This window comes from Vigna unguiculata, chromosome 5 (genome assembly GCF_004118075.2).
Source record: "Vigna unguiculata cultivar IT97K-499-35 chromosome 5, ASM411807v1, whole genome shotgun sequence".
NCBI classification, from domain to species: Eukaryota; Viridiplantae; Streptophyta; class Magnoliopsida; order Fabales; family Fabaceae; genus Vigna; species Vigna unguiculata.
Window position 1 is genome coordinate 2,620,707 of NC_040283.1, and position 15,513 is coordinate 2,636,219.

At 29.9% G+C, this 15,513-nt stretch overlaps 1 protein-coding gene and 1 long non-coding RNA gene across 2 annotated transcripts; both read left to right on the forward strand.

Moving 5' to 3' along the window:
* Window positions 1-4,566: 4,566 nt before the first annotated feature.
* LOC114184901 (phenolic glucoside malonyltransferase 1-like) lies at window positions 4,567-6,348 on the forward strand. The gene has a single exon (XM_028072289.1). It carries the CDS (start codon window positions 4,736-4,738, stop codon window positions 6,095-6,097), a length of 1,362 nt encoding a protein of 453 aa, XP_027928090.1. The 5' UTR covers window positions 4,567-4,735; the 3' UTR covers window positions 6,098-6,348.
* A 5,892-nt stretch (window positions 6,349-12,240) lies between these two features.
* Window positions 12,241-13,729, forward strand: LOC114184902. Its single transcript, XR_003604682.1, has 3 exons — window positions 12,241-12,261; window positions 12,586-12,643; window positions 13,571-13,729. It is a non-coding gene; the product is annotated as an uncharacterized LOC114184902 (long non-coding RNA).
* Window positions 13,730-15,513: the final 1,784 nt, after the last annotated feature.

The following is a 15,513-nucleotide window of genomic DNA, read 5'->3' on the forward strand; positions in this document are numbered from 1 at the left end:
CCACTTAAAACAGTATTTCTGAATGTGTCCAGTTTTATGACAAAAATGGCACTCTAAATTCTTGTATCTTGACTTGGACTTGCTCCTACTCTTCTCTCTACCACCTTTATGTTCCTTTTTCTGACTTCTCCCCCTAGCTTCTGTAACAAGCATCTCAGACTGAGATGAAGAACCATGTGCCTTCCTTCTCATCTCTTCATTAAGAGCACCGCTCTTTGCCATCTGAAAAGAAACAACACCATTCGAGGCAGAGTTTGTAATTGAAACCCGAAATACCTCCCAAGACTCTGGTAGAGTATTAAGCAACCATAATCCCATAACTTCGTCATCAAACTTTATGCCCATTCCTGACAATTGATCTAGGAGCCCTTGAAACTCATTTAAGTGATCAGAAATAGAAGAATTCTCCATGTACCTCAAATTCATCAAGCAATTTAACAAATACAATTTATTATTGCCCGACTTAGAAGCATACAAAGACTCAATCTTCTCCCACAAAGCTCTGGCATGTGTCTCATTAGCAATATGATTATAAACATTATCTTCAACATATTGCCGAATAAAACCACATACCTGTTGGTGCTCAAAGTCCCATTCTTCTTCAGACATAGAATCTGGCTTCTGTGTAGCAAAGACCGGAAGATGCAATTTCTTGACAAATAATAAATCTTTCATCTTGCCCTTCCACAAATGATAATTTGTACCATTCAAAGCAACCATCTTTGCATTTGCCTCCATCATTCAAGCAAGTAAATATAGCCCAACCAAGAGCTCTGATGCCACTCTGATGGGGAAAACAACAACAAACAATATACCAGAGAATGCAGCGGATATAATTTCCCCTAACTTGCAAGAATCTATGAGGAGCAATAATCAAAGGGCAGCAATAATAAATCACCAAAAACACAAATAAAGGCACCAAGACTCTTAACGTGGAAAACCCCTCAAATCAAGGGTAAAAACCACGAGTCGTCCAGACCAAAGAAATAGCTTCACTATGATCAACAAGAGTACAAAAGAGTCTTAATCAATAGCACAAATTAGTGCCAACACCCAACCAAATAACAAAGCAACAAAGCTTTCAAATAGAGAAGAACAAGAGAGGAAAACCTCTACAAATCACTGCTGCAGTGCGAAATTAATATCTCCCAACTCAGACCTCGTATCAAAGATCCGACCGGTCAGAATGAAGAGCAATGAGTTCCGAACCTGCTGTAAAAATTTCAGCCCGATCCAACGGTGAACGAATCCGCAGCGCCGAATTTACTGCGACAGCTCTATGAAAAACGTGAACAGAATTTTCCCTCTACCTCTCCCTCTATGTGTTAGGGCTTTCAGTGTATTCTGACTCTATTGTTCTGCCTCTCTCTTTATTTTATAGCCTCCTCTCCACTAGGTTTAAGTGAGACATGGGCTTCTCAAATTTTGGGCCTTTTCTCCACATAGGAAGGGAGCCCAATACCCAACAGTGTTAAACTGAGAATCTTACGTGAGAAGTGTGATTTTTAATGAACAATGTTAGTAGTGGTGGTATTTTTATAAACATAGAAGGTTATGAAAACTTGAGAAATTGTGATTGATATGGACGATGGAAGTATAAATTTTGGTAGTGGATAAAGTATTGAAATTGAGATATTAGTTGTGACAGAAAATGTTGCCAATATGAGATTGAATGATGGGTGTGACATTGAGAAATTTATTGATTATATTTGAAGAATGAAAATGTCAGCGTCGTTTGTGGGAATGAAAACTTTCCTAACCCTCGTTTGAGAGCTTGTTCCGGTATATCCAATACATTGTCTAAGAGTCGAGGTCAAAGAGCCTAAAAGTCGAGGTCAAAAACAGTTTAAATACATTTTTCTCCTTCAAAGTGGTGTATCTAAGACGTCTAAGATGTAGTGGACAATACTGTGATGGAGTTTCTGACTTCAAAGTGGACAATACCTCAGATGTAGTGATTAACCCTAACGATGTCACTCGACAGATTTGAAATCGGAACATTGGATGTTGTATCAGGATTTTTAGAATTTGTAGGGACATGCTTAAACTTTTAATTCTTGTGGTGTGTGAAGAGTGGAGATGGGAGGATATTGATTAAGGTAGTATTGAATGTGGCAAGGTGTTTTCATTTCTAGGAATGTAGTATGTTGTGAGTGTTATGACATGTGAATTAGAAAATGTAGTATTGAAATGGATATTAATGTGTGCATTTTTTTTAATACAGTATGTGCGTATACTTGTGATAGAATAATAATAACAATTAGAAATTTTAAAGTGATGAGAAATCTTGGAAACTAGGGGTGATCATGGATCGGATCCAAATATGTGGATCAAGTTCAAAATCCAAAATTCATTTTTCATAAAATAAATTTAAAATGAATTTTTTAAAATTTATGTTCATATGCCCGACACCATAGAATTTGACAGATTTTTTGTCGGGGTTAACGAGACCAAATTTCAGCATGGGACGGACTCAACTGACTTTTGGTCGGAGCTGACTACATTTTGGTTGAGCTCGACTTGGTCGAATTCGGCCAAATTTTGGCTGGGGTCGACTCGGCTGAATTTTGGCCTAGGTCAATTCGATCAAATTTTGGCTGGGGTCGACTTGGCCAAATTCGTACGAATTTCGGTTGGGGATGACGTGACCAAATTTGGGTCAGGGTCGACTCGGCAAAATTTCAATCCATATCAACTTGACTAGATTTGACCAGATTTTAACTCAGGTCGATTTTGCCTAATATGACCTAATTTTGGTCAAAGCCGACTTGGCCAAATATGACTACATTTGGGTCAGGGCCTGATCATTCAAATTTTGGTCAGAGTTAACTCAACTAAATTTGTTGATCAGGACTGACTCAACTAAATATAACTGATTTTCGGTTAAGGTTATCTCGGCCGAATACGATCAAATTTTGTTTCCAAAGTAATAATTTACTTACCCACTCAAATGTGCTTTCGCTTATATTCTTCTTTTCTATTTCCTAATCACCTCGCCGCCACCAACTTCTATCGTTTGTCTTTAATCTATCGAATTAATTTTCAACATACAAAAGTATACACAGGTTTAAACTTATAAGAAATAAAAAACTCAATGTCGTGTAGTGAGATTTTTTATTTGACCACTTTTTACAATGGAAAGATGTATAAACAAGACAACAAAATAGTAGAAAGTTACGTACAAAAAAACTGCAATTATTTTTATAACACGAGCCGTCATGAATGGCGTCATTGATTACATATAGAGAAGGAAATTTACCAAAAAAGAAATTGTGATTATACTTATAAACTATGAATGTGGTGATTCGAAAGTGGTTCCGCGATGCATCGCAGACATGGCGTGGGTGCACATGGTATTATCTTATTTTGGGTCGTCGGTGAATACTAGGACGCGACCGACAATCAAGGATCCAATCCTAGGATGTGACAAGGAACAAATAATCAAAATAAAATTATGCATGATATTTTAACTTATTTTTTTAACTCATTCTTAACTAATTTTTTCAATGGCGTTTTATTTTTTAATTATCTATTTTAATATTTTTGAATGATGTGATATAATAGAGTGACTAGAAAGATATTTTAAAATGAATAAAACAAAATTAAAATACCATTATACATAAAACAAACCGATCTTTCTTTTTATTTTCTTTGCTATTATTATGTCTATAGGAGTGGCGCGTTAGGTGAAGTTTGGTTTAATTTTTACGAGTTAGATATACGTCTAAAAAAAATTAAATTCAATTATTATTTTTTGTTTTATTTGGATTGATTGCAAGAGTTTTTATTTTTGTTGTTAAATTTTTTTTCACCTGTTAAATTAAAATATAATAACAAAATGATATTCTACTCAAATTTTGATAGATGTATGGAATAAAAATTAATAAAATTATAATATTAAATATTATATTGTTAAAAGTTAAAATTATATATTTTTGTACTATAATTCTCATAAATAGCGAACAAAAATTTAATATTATATTAAGAAAATAAAAATATAACAATAGATCAACATAATTAATCTGAATATTTATATAATTGAAATTTATAGGAAATAAAATATTATCTCAATAGCAAATATCTTATTTTACATATGTTGGAAATATAAGTAATACAAATATGTATTTTGTTTTTATATTTTTTAATCTTAATAAATATGTTCCTCCTTCGAAAGTAAGATATTTTTTTATTAATTTATTAAAATGTCAATTACAGTTATAAAGAGAATAAATCTTAAAAAATGTTTTTATTAACTTCATGTTCATTATTTATAGTGGTTTCATATCTTTATCATGAAATAAATTTGTTGGACATTTTATAACTGATTATCATAACTTTTGAATTCATTATTATATATATAAAAAAGTATAATGATATTTTGACTACTAAATTTTGACAATTTTATGTATCATTTTTTTAAGTGATTTTAAAATATTGAGAATAAAAAAGATATCACATAAAATTTATACGAGAAAATTATCAAAAATTTAGTAATCAAAATATAATAATCTGTCTATAAAAAATTACATCCACTTTGGCGAGAATCGGTGTCCAAGTGCTTCTAATAAATATTGAATTCAAAGAATTCAAAAGAAGATGTTAGAGAGCATAAGAAAGAATGGTGGTAGCATTATTTGTGGAATATTGATGAGCTAACGAGAGGTAGAAGATTAGAGAAAGCAGAGGCATAAGTAACTTCTCTGTTTCTCTGGTTTGGACTGTACCAAAAGAAGCCATGAAAGTGGTACATGTATTCAACGTAGCTCCAACTTCAGAATCAAAAGAGTTACCAACTCAAACAACTCTTCCACTCACCTTCTTTGACATATTATGGCTAAGGCTACCTCCAGTTCAACGCATCTTCTTCTATCACTTTCCTCATCCAACTCCTCTCTTCTTCGATACCCTTCTTCCCAAACTCAAACGCTCTCTCTCTCTTGCACTTGCCCACTTTTTCCCTCTCGCTGGACACCTCACATGGCCCCTTCACTCCCAAAACCCCATCATCACTTACAAAACCGGTGACACTGTTTCCCTTACTGTAGCTGAATCTCACGCTGATTTCGACCGTCTCGCAGGCACGGATCTTTCTGAGGCTCGAGAAATCCACCACCTTCTACCCCACTTGACCATATCCCATGATCAAGCAAGTGTTCTAGCCTTGCAAGTCACTCTATTTCCAAACTCTGGATTTTCCATAGGAATAACCTCACACCATGCTGTTCTAGATGGCAAGACTTCAACATCGTTTATCAAAGCCTGGGCTTATCTTTGTAGAGATCAACCAGAACCAGAATCACCCTTTTCTCTGCCACCTGAACTTTCTCCATTTTTTGACAGGGAGGTGGTCCAAGTCCACGACCCCAATCATTTAGAGCAAAAATTTCGCAGTGATTGGTTACGACAGGGTGGACCCGACAACAGAAGCCTCGTAGTTTGGGATCTGCAAGTCCCAGACGATGCAACAAGAGGCGTGTTTCATCTCGGTCGTTCAGATATCGAAAAGCTGAAGCAGATTGTGGTGTCCAAGAAGAAAGGGAACAGCAGCAACCTGCGCTTGTCAACGTTTGTGTTAACCGTTGGTTATGCTTGGGTTTGCAGAGTGAGAGCTGAGGAAACAAAAAACAAAACGGTTATCTTGGCTTTGAACATTGACTGCAGGAATCGTTTGGAGCCGCCAGTTCCCGCAACGTATTTTGGGAACTGTGTAGGGGCGAGGCTTGCAATTGCAGAAACAAAGGAGCTATTGGGAGAGGATGGATTCATTGTGGCTGTGGATGCAGTGAATGAGAGTTTGGAAACTCTGAAGGAGGGAGCGCTGAGCGGAGCAGAAAATTGGTCAAAGTGGTTGCATGAAAGTTTCAAAGATGATGTGAAGATAGTTGGCGTTGCTGGGTCACCGAGGTTTGATGCTTATGGTAACGACTTTGGTTGGGGAAGACCAAAGAAGGTTGAGATGGCTTCTATAGACAAAACTGCAGCATTTTGTTTATCAGATAGCAGAAATGGCGATGGCGTTGAGATAGGTTTTGTGTCCACCAAAGAAGCAATGCACGCTTTTGCTTATCTCTTTCTCAATGGCCTTCATCAATCTTGACTTTTCTCTCCTTTCTCATATGAATAAAAGTTTAGGCAAAGCAAAATAAGAATCTTTCACTTCATTTGTTTTCCCTAATAGTGGCTTTACTTTTGCATAGATTGTCAAATTTGTACCAGGTGTTGCAAAATTATTTTCCTATCTAAAATGTGTTTTGCTTCGAAAATAAAAGAATAGGAATTAATGAGTTGGAGCTGGATTTGAGGGTATGGAAATAAAAGATTAAAAAGTCAAGTCAATTCTTTTTCTGACCCACTACTTTTATTTTTGTTACTGTGCATTCATGAGAAGGTAACGAAATTAACATTGTTGTTTAATTGTAAATATTGCAAATAAGCATTTTTTTTTTAATGAAGATGTTGATACTAATATTACTAATAATATTAGAATAAGTTTACAATTCTCTTTTAATTTATGCTTTTATTTGGACACTTTGAAAATGAAGAAATACAGTAAAATATTGATAACAAAGAAAAAGTATTTAATTTGACTTGCGAATTACACTTTGCAAATTAATTGATATAAACCAAAAAAAAATTGATATAAACCGTAAAGGTAAAATTGTATATTATATAAACCAAATTTAAATTTGTATTTTAAATTTATAATTAGACATATTGAATAAATGAACATATTGAGTTAATTATGTAACGTATTAAATGATATATTAAATTAAGTTGTGATACTGTTGTTAATAAAATAACATATTACAATTTCTTTTAAATAATATCACATTTAAAAAAATATAGTAATTCAATTTTTTGATTTAAAATTAGTAAATTTTAAAGTTTTTTTTTAATTTTTAGTAATATTAAAATATTTGATAATAAAAATAGAAGATTTAAATTATAAATTAAATTAGTTATTTAAGTTAATATTGTAAATTTTCATTTATTTAAATGTATTAGAAGTTTTGTTCCTAAATAATTTAAATTAGAAAAAACAAATCAATAATAACCACAAAATAAATAAATACATAAATTTATAAATTTAGTAATACTAAAAGATATATTAATTATTTCATTAATATTAATTATTTTATAGTTTACATAAAATTTAGGAAACATAATAATTAAAATTTTCATATAATTTTGAATAACAGAATTCGTATTTATTTCTTTTTTATATTATCATATCAAAATAAAGGTTAAAACGGATCTCAACTAAATTATGAGATGATTATTGTAAATAACATGTTATTTGATAAATTTTGATTGAAACTATGTTACTTTAATATCTCAAAGATTTTTGTCAAGTATATATTTCTTTTATGTATTTCGGAAGTGTCAATTTTTGTGGGGCTTTCAAGACACAGTTTTTTTCAATATTTGTGGTCGATAAGATTTGTTGTAGGTTTATTTCTTGAAAATGAAAGTTGCTTAGTACGATAGGAAGAATTCAGTTAATAAAATTGAAATTTGATAGTTGTTGACTTATTATTTTATAGTTTCTAGGCTTACAAATGATCTATTAAGCTTTTTTTTGAGATGGAATAATATATTCGAAAATTTGTTTGGATTGGAGATACGTAGAAACAGGGATTGTTCACTATTAAATGGTCCATCTTGTATGGTTTTAAGTTAATTGGTGGTTTGCATGTTACTAATATTCAGTTGGAGAATAAAACATATATGCTACATTTAGCTTGAGAGTTTGCTTATGACAAAATATGACTTGAACTAAACTCATGCGTATTTGATTTCTTAAGTATTATAAGTATCAGAAACATATGTTCTTTAAATCGTCATCAAATTTGACATGGTATTAAAGATACATATAATGTTGTTCTTGAAAGTACTTTTTGGACACAAGGTAAGAGTGATTGTATTAATCTTTTGGATTAATCATTGGTGTTCCCACATTTGCATATCTAAATTGGCTAGTGTAAGACCCAGAAAAATTAATTAATTAAATAATTAATTAATTAATAAATGCGGGTAGAAGGCATCTTTATGATATTAATTGTTGTTTAATATGACGTGGAAAAGTACTAGTTCAAGTGGTTGATAGTATTTTTATTGTGTGATAGGACTTGGGTTTGAGTCCTAAGTATGCCAATTATGTGTGATTGTTTTGTTATTAATTTTTACGAATATGTATGGGTAGGTGAATTGTATTGTAAACTTACGTTGATTGTGTATATCATCAAATGTGATTTGGCATAGTGGTTGTGCTATGGCCTTGTGAGTGGAAGGTCACGGGTTCAAACCTTGGTAGACATAACAACTTGGATTGGAGTGAAGGTGGAAGGGTAGAGAACCTACCCGAATGGGTTGGTTTGAGCGATAGACAGAGACTTGGATGTTTTACTATAGATGAGGAGTCTGTTTCTTGCTTTTGTTGTTAATTTATGTTATTTTTCTTCTTTAATGGTTAATGAGGATGAGGATGTGCCTAATTGGACTTTGGACGATACTTATGTGCTCTCTCAAAAAAGTTTTACTCTTCTAGTATGAAACATGTGGATTAAGGAAACTTGATTTGGTTAGATGAGATGCCACCAGCTAAAACTATGGTTCTTTGAAAATTGTTGTATGATGTTTACTTATTGTTTTAGAGGTTAAGAATGATTTTATGCTCTATGTATTCTTTGTATGGTAATAATGTTGAATATTTCTCTCATTTCTTTCATTGTTCTATTGCTACAGTTATGAGAATAATTGAAGGAAGTTTTTCAGGAATTACCATTTTCTTCTTTGTAGGATGAAAAGTTATAGTCGATTTCAAGATCCAATTACATTTTCTTTTGCTATTTTTCAAATTAAGGAGTTAGTGCGTATGACTCAGAATAAATCTAAGAAACATATGAGTATAATATTGTCTCAAATATTTTGGTGCTAAAAAATTTCAATATTCAAAATAGGAATGGTAGCATGATTTCATTTATGGATGTAATTGACAAATTTCATATGCTAATTAGCTTAAGGTGAATACTGATGGTACAACTAGAGACTGTCTTGGTTTGGCTTCATGTGTTAATGTTTTTAGAGGAAGTTGGGATGAATATGTAAGTAGTTTTTCAAATTTTTTTTTATGGATTTAGACTACAATTTATGCTAATTTTATGACAGGCATTTATGTTTTGGAGCATCCTTAGAGGAGGGATTGTAGAGGCTTTGGTTGAAAAATGATTATTCTTTAATTTGCCATTATTTTTTTAAATCAATGAATGGTTTCTTGAAGTCGTAGTGATATATATATATATATATATATATATATATATATATTTAGCTTATAAATCAATGAATGGTTAAGAAAATTATTGTGCTTATAAATTAGCTAATTTAGCTTTCATTCATAAGAAACAATATAAGTGATTCAATATTTTACCTCTTTATATTTATTTATATTTTTTTCATAATAAGTATAACTTGCGTCTTGTCTCCTAAAATATAAATTGTATTTCTCACGAAGTATAAACTTTATTATGAGTTCAGTGTGATCCCATGTCGAGGACTCTCTTATTTTATTTTATTTTTCTTTTTAATAAAATTTTATTTGATAACAAATAATTCATAAACTTAAGGATTTGAACATAGTTGAGTTGGTAAAGTTCACAATAATATCTATTCAAAAAAGAATATAAAGTTTTAACTTAATAACCAATGCTATTTAAATAAATAATATAAATAATATCTAATCTAAGAACAGTTTGTTAAAAATGGTACCACTGTAAAAGTAAAAGATCTGACATTAGTTATTTGTATCCTATGCAAAATTTTGATTCAATGATATTCATATAATCATTTTAATCTCAGCTATATTATAGGATACTTCTTCAAAGTAGATTATTGATCTTTCCATAAGATATTTTATAGGTTCTATACAATTTTAAATCTGTTTTTTCTGTTTATCGCTATTAAATTATAAGTATTTGTATTTTGACTTAATAATATAAAAAAGGTTTAAAAAATTAATTGTGAAACTTACAATATATTGATAACATTTTAAAAACTTTAACTAAATTAATTATCTTTATCAGTAATAAAAAAAATAATAAATAGTACTATGAATTATATAAATTTAGATTCTCTATTAACTTTTCTTTTATAACATTCTTTTATTTATTTTTAAAATATACTAGTCGATACTTAATATTAATATTTAAAAAAAATAAAACATTGACATATTTTTAATATTCAAATTAATTTTTAATGTAAAAAAAAATAACACAACAAATCTAATAAAAAATGTCGAATCAGAAAATAACAGATTAACACCTAATTGTCAATAAAAAATGCGGCCTTTAATTATATATATATATATATATATATATATGAAAATGATATTTTAATCCAATTTTTTTTACTCACTTTTAATCTATTACTTTAATTACCATTAAATTATTTTTTTTATTTTTTTAAATGATATAAGATAATAATTTAATGGTAATTAAAATGATGGGTTAAAAGTGAATAAAAAAAAAGTTAAAGCATTGTCTTATCTAATACTGTATACAATTCTAAACTAACAAATGGAAACTTTCTCTATAAAATAATATATTTGATCCACTTGAATTCAAAATTTTCATTCTACAAAAGGTAAATTTGTTAACGTGTCAATCAACCAGAATTTACAGCTTTTAAAAAAAAATCAAAATGCTCAAATTATCAGGTTCAAAAAGTTTTTTTTTTCTCTCTCTCTCTTTTCTTCTTCTGTCTTTCCCAGTCTACACTCTTCGTTTCTCTCTCTCTCTCTCTCTTTTCTTCTCCTGTCTTTCTCAGTCTACACTATTCAGCTTCTTCTCAACCTTCCTCTTTTCTCTGTTTTTCTCACGCACAGACAACACCTCTTCATCTTCCTCTTTTTAGCTGTTTCAAATGAGAAGATCTGAATATATCACCTTTCTCAAGCAAGCAAACCGTTCATCTTCTTATATTTTTTCAGATCTAACTTTTTCAAGTGTTTTTTTACAGGTTTAAACCCATAAGTCGTTTTTATTTTGATTTTTGTGAATCTAACATCTATTTTTGTTCTTATATTTTGTCAGATCTAACTTTCTCATGCCTTTTTTTACAGGTTTAACCCCAGAAGTCGATTTTATTTTGAGTTTTCTCAACCGAACAACTCATTTTCTTCTTATATTTTGTGAGATCTAACTTTTTCATGCGTTTTTTTACAGGTTTTAACCTAGAAGTCGAATTTATTTTGAGTTTTCTCAACCGAACAACTCATCTTCTTCTTATATTTTTTGATATCTAACTTTTTGATGCGTTTTTTTACAGGTTTAAAACCAGAAGTCGATTTTATTTAGAGTTTTCTCAACCGAACAACTCATTTCTTCTTATTTTTTGTCAGATCTATCTTTTTCATTCGTTTTTTCAGAGGTTTAAACCCAAAAGTCGTATTTATTTTGATTTTTCTCAAGCAAGCATCTCATTTTCTTCTTATATTTTGTCTATCTAACTTTTTCATGCGTTTTTTTACCAGTAAGAACCCAGAAGTCGATTTTATTTTGAGTTTCTCAAGCGAACAACTCATTTTCTTCTTATATTTTGTCAGATCTAACTTTTTCATGCACTTTTTCACAGGTAAGAACACAGAGGTCGATTTTATTTTGAGTTTTCTAAAGCGAACAACTCATTTTCTTCTTATTTTTTGTCAGATCTATCTTTTTCATGCGTTTTTTTACAGGTTTAAACCCAGAAGTCATTTTTATTTTGAGTTTTCTCAAGCGAACATCTATTTTTCTTCTTATATTTTGTCAAATCTAATTTTTTCATGCGTTTTTTTACAGGTTTAAACCCAGAAGTCGATTTTATTTTGAGTTTTCTCAACCGAACAACTCATTTTCTTCTTATATTTTGTCAGATCTAACTATTTGTTTCGTTTTTGTACAGGACTAATATGGTTCACTGCGACATATGGTTTTATTACGCAGATTTCGTTTTCATTTTGACCTTTCTCAAGCGAACAACTCATATTCTTCTTTTATTTTCTCAGATCTAACTATTTTTTTTTCCGATGATGGTATTTTCTAGGGTTGCTACATGTCTAATATGGTTCACTACGACAGATTTAACATCAGGTTTATAAAAACTTTTTATCTAACTATTTTTGGCGTTTATGTACTTTGATCTAACTGTTTCTTATATTTTTCTTCTGGGCTTCAAATCAAGATTTCAAATTGATTTAAGAGTTTTTTTCGCTGTACAACTTAACTGGTTAGTAATTTTTATCAAAATCTACCTTTTTATTTACCAATTTATCTGTATTTTTCCACCTTTTACAAGCAACCCGTTCATCTTCTTCATTTTTCTACCTTCAACTCTCTTGGTGTCATTTTTTTTTTCGTTCATGGTATTTTTTTAATAATGCATTCTATCAGCAGATCTCTTTATTATTACCCGATTTACGTTTTTATTTGGACATTTTTCAAAGAGTTCATCATACACTATATTTTTTCAAAGTTCTACACCAAAAAGAGTTAATCTAACTATTTTTTCCGTTTATCTACCTTGATCTAACTGTTTTTCTTCTGGATACAGGCTTCAAATCAAGATTTCAAAGTCATGCACGAGTCTTTTTCACTGTACAACTTAACTGGTAAGTAATTTGTATCAAAATACCTTTTTCTTTTACCAATTTATTTGTATTTTTCCACCTTTTACAAGCAAACCCTTCATCTTCTTCATTTTTTTACCTTAAACTCTGTTGTGTAATTTTTTTTCGTTAATCGTATTTTTTAATAATGCACTGTATCACCAAATCTCTTCATTTTTACCCAATTTTTGTTTTTATTCAGACATTTTTCAAAGAGTTCTTCACATTTTTCCAATCACTGTTTACTCCATCAAAACCATTTCGTTTACAAAACGTTTTGTATTCCAACCCCTTCAAATACTGCTTCGAATTTTTTCCAAATCAACCTGTCGATCAGTATTCAAACGCATTAAATTTCGCACTGCTCGAGATAATGATGAATAAACTGCTCCATCATCTGCCACTGCTCCATCATCTGCCATACGTTATAATTATTAAACTTTATTCTATTCCAATATTAAATACCCCTTCCTGAAAAAAATCAACATTAGTAAATTACATTAAATAATTCTTCTTATACTTTTACGACGCTTCATAATTCTTTTTTTTAACGTATTATTTTTTAATTCGTATTTATTAACCTGTACTTTTACCAGTTCAGACTGTCCAGTATGTATGGATACTTCCAACAACTATGACTTCTCCTATTCTTTTTATATATATATATTCCCTATGTTTACCAATTCAAAGTCAGACATCTGATTTTTCTACTGTTACCCATTTTCTTCTCTTACAATTTTACTTCATCACCAACCTATTCTCCTGCAATGGAATCCATGCCCACACCACAATCCATACTTTTTTCAGAAATGGTTGGCAGATTCATTTCTATGTTTTTGAAAGACCAAGTATATTTTTTGATTCAAACTCATTTATTTTTGTTATTTATATTTATTTATTTCTTTATTCTTAACTTGCTAATCTTTTAAGGACTTTGGACACGTCGACCGAGTGTTCATAATACGCTATTGGAAGGACCTTGCTGCTAAATGGATTGTTGTTGATTACCAAAGTAATGTTCACCATGTTACTTACAACATGGATATTCACACTCCAATGATTACCCAAGGTTGGAACCAACTAAGATCTTTCTATGGAGATCATCAAATCTCTGCAGAGGATCACCCTGAATTGTTTTTTGAAGTTGAAAGTGAAAGAACAAGCAGAGATATCAAAGTTCTTTATCATTTTTTTGGTATTAAAGTTGAAAATTTTGTATGTAATTTTGTTTGAACTTCTTATTTATTTATATATATATATATATATATATATATATATATATATATATATATATATATATATATATATATATATATATATATAAAAGAAGATTTCAATTGGACTCTGATTTTGTATGCAGTTATTATATATCTCAATATAAAAGTTATATTTTATTCTCTTTTATTATATGTATTTTCCTTTTTGTATTAGATTTTGTTCGACTTCATTTTAGTCAATATAAATTATTTTTAATTAGAAATTGAATTAATTAACATTAATTAGCATTCCATATAAATTGGAAATTTAAACGTCAGTGAAATACAATAACTATTACTTATTAATTATTATTATTAAAAGAATATGTTATAAAATAATGGGTTAAATATGTTTTTGGTCCCTTAACTTTCAGTGAATTTTGGAATTAGTCCATTTCGAAACTTTGAACCAATTTAGTCCTTCATTTTTTTGAAATACGTGGATTTAGTTCTTTTAATCAAATTTTGTTACGTTTATTTGACATTTCAAGCACGTTTCATGATAGCATTTGATTTAACCTTAAAGCAAAAATGTATCAAACAATATAAACAACTCAAATACAATCATGAAATGCGTACGAAACATCAAATAAACCTAACAAAATTTGATTAAAAGGACTAAATCCACATATTTTGAAAGATGAATGACTAAATTGGTTCAAAGTTTCGAAATGGACTAATTCCAAAATTCACAAAAAGTTAAGGGACCAAAAACATATTTAACCCTAAAATAATTAAAATATTTTTCACCATTTTCATACTCAGAAGAATTTAACATCAATTTTTATGGAAAAATAAATTTAAAATGACCGTTTAAAAAACTTTTTGTATTCCAATGCCTTCAAAGAGTGGTTCGAATTATCTCCAAATCAACGTGTCAATTAGTATTCAAATGCATTAAATTTTGCACTGCTCGAGATAATGATGACAACGTGTCAATCAGTCTTCAAATGCATTAAATTTCACACTGCTCGAGATAATGATGACTAAACTGCTATATCATCTGCTACACGTTTTGTTTTCATATTCCAATATTAAATACTAAATCGCCAACCAAGGAGCGTTTCATTTTTTTAAATTTCTCTTCATTATGGTTTTCACTTCTCAAGATAAAATTAATTGCACTGTTCAGAGTTATCAACACTTTTCAAGACGATAATCATGATTGCTCTACGTAATATTATTATCACTAACACACTTTGATTATCGGTACCTCTCCTCACACTCAAAGAACGCTGTTACGTCTACAATTTACAACTTATCTTCTTTCAAGGATACTCATATGGGTTCATTTATTATAGTAAGAGAGTGTCATGTCCCAAAAAAACATAATTGGTGGTCTTCATAATTAATGTTTTAGAGCAGTAAGTACCATAAGATGACATTTTAGGAACCTTTACAAAGTTTTTTAGAGAAAATAACTATTGTTTTTAAAATAAATTAAACTAAAAATGGTAATACAATAAATTAATTAGGATTTGGTGTGGAATTTACAAAATATTACACAATATTTACTGAAATATTTCGTAGTTTTGAGAGTGAATACTTTCAAATATAATTTTCATGTTATTTGATACAATAATATTTACTGTTTAAGAATTATAATAGTGAAGTAAA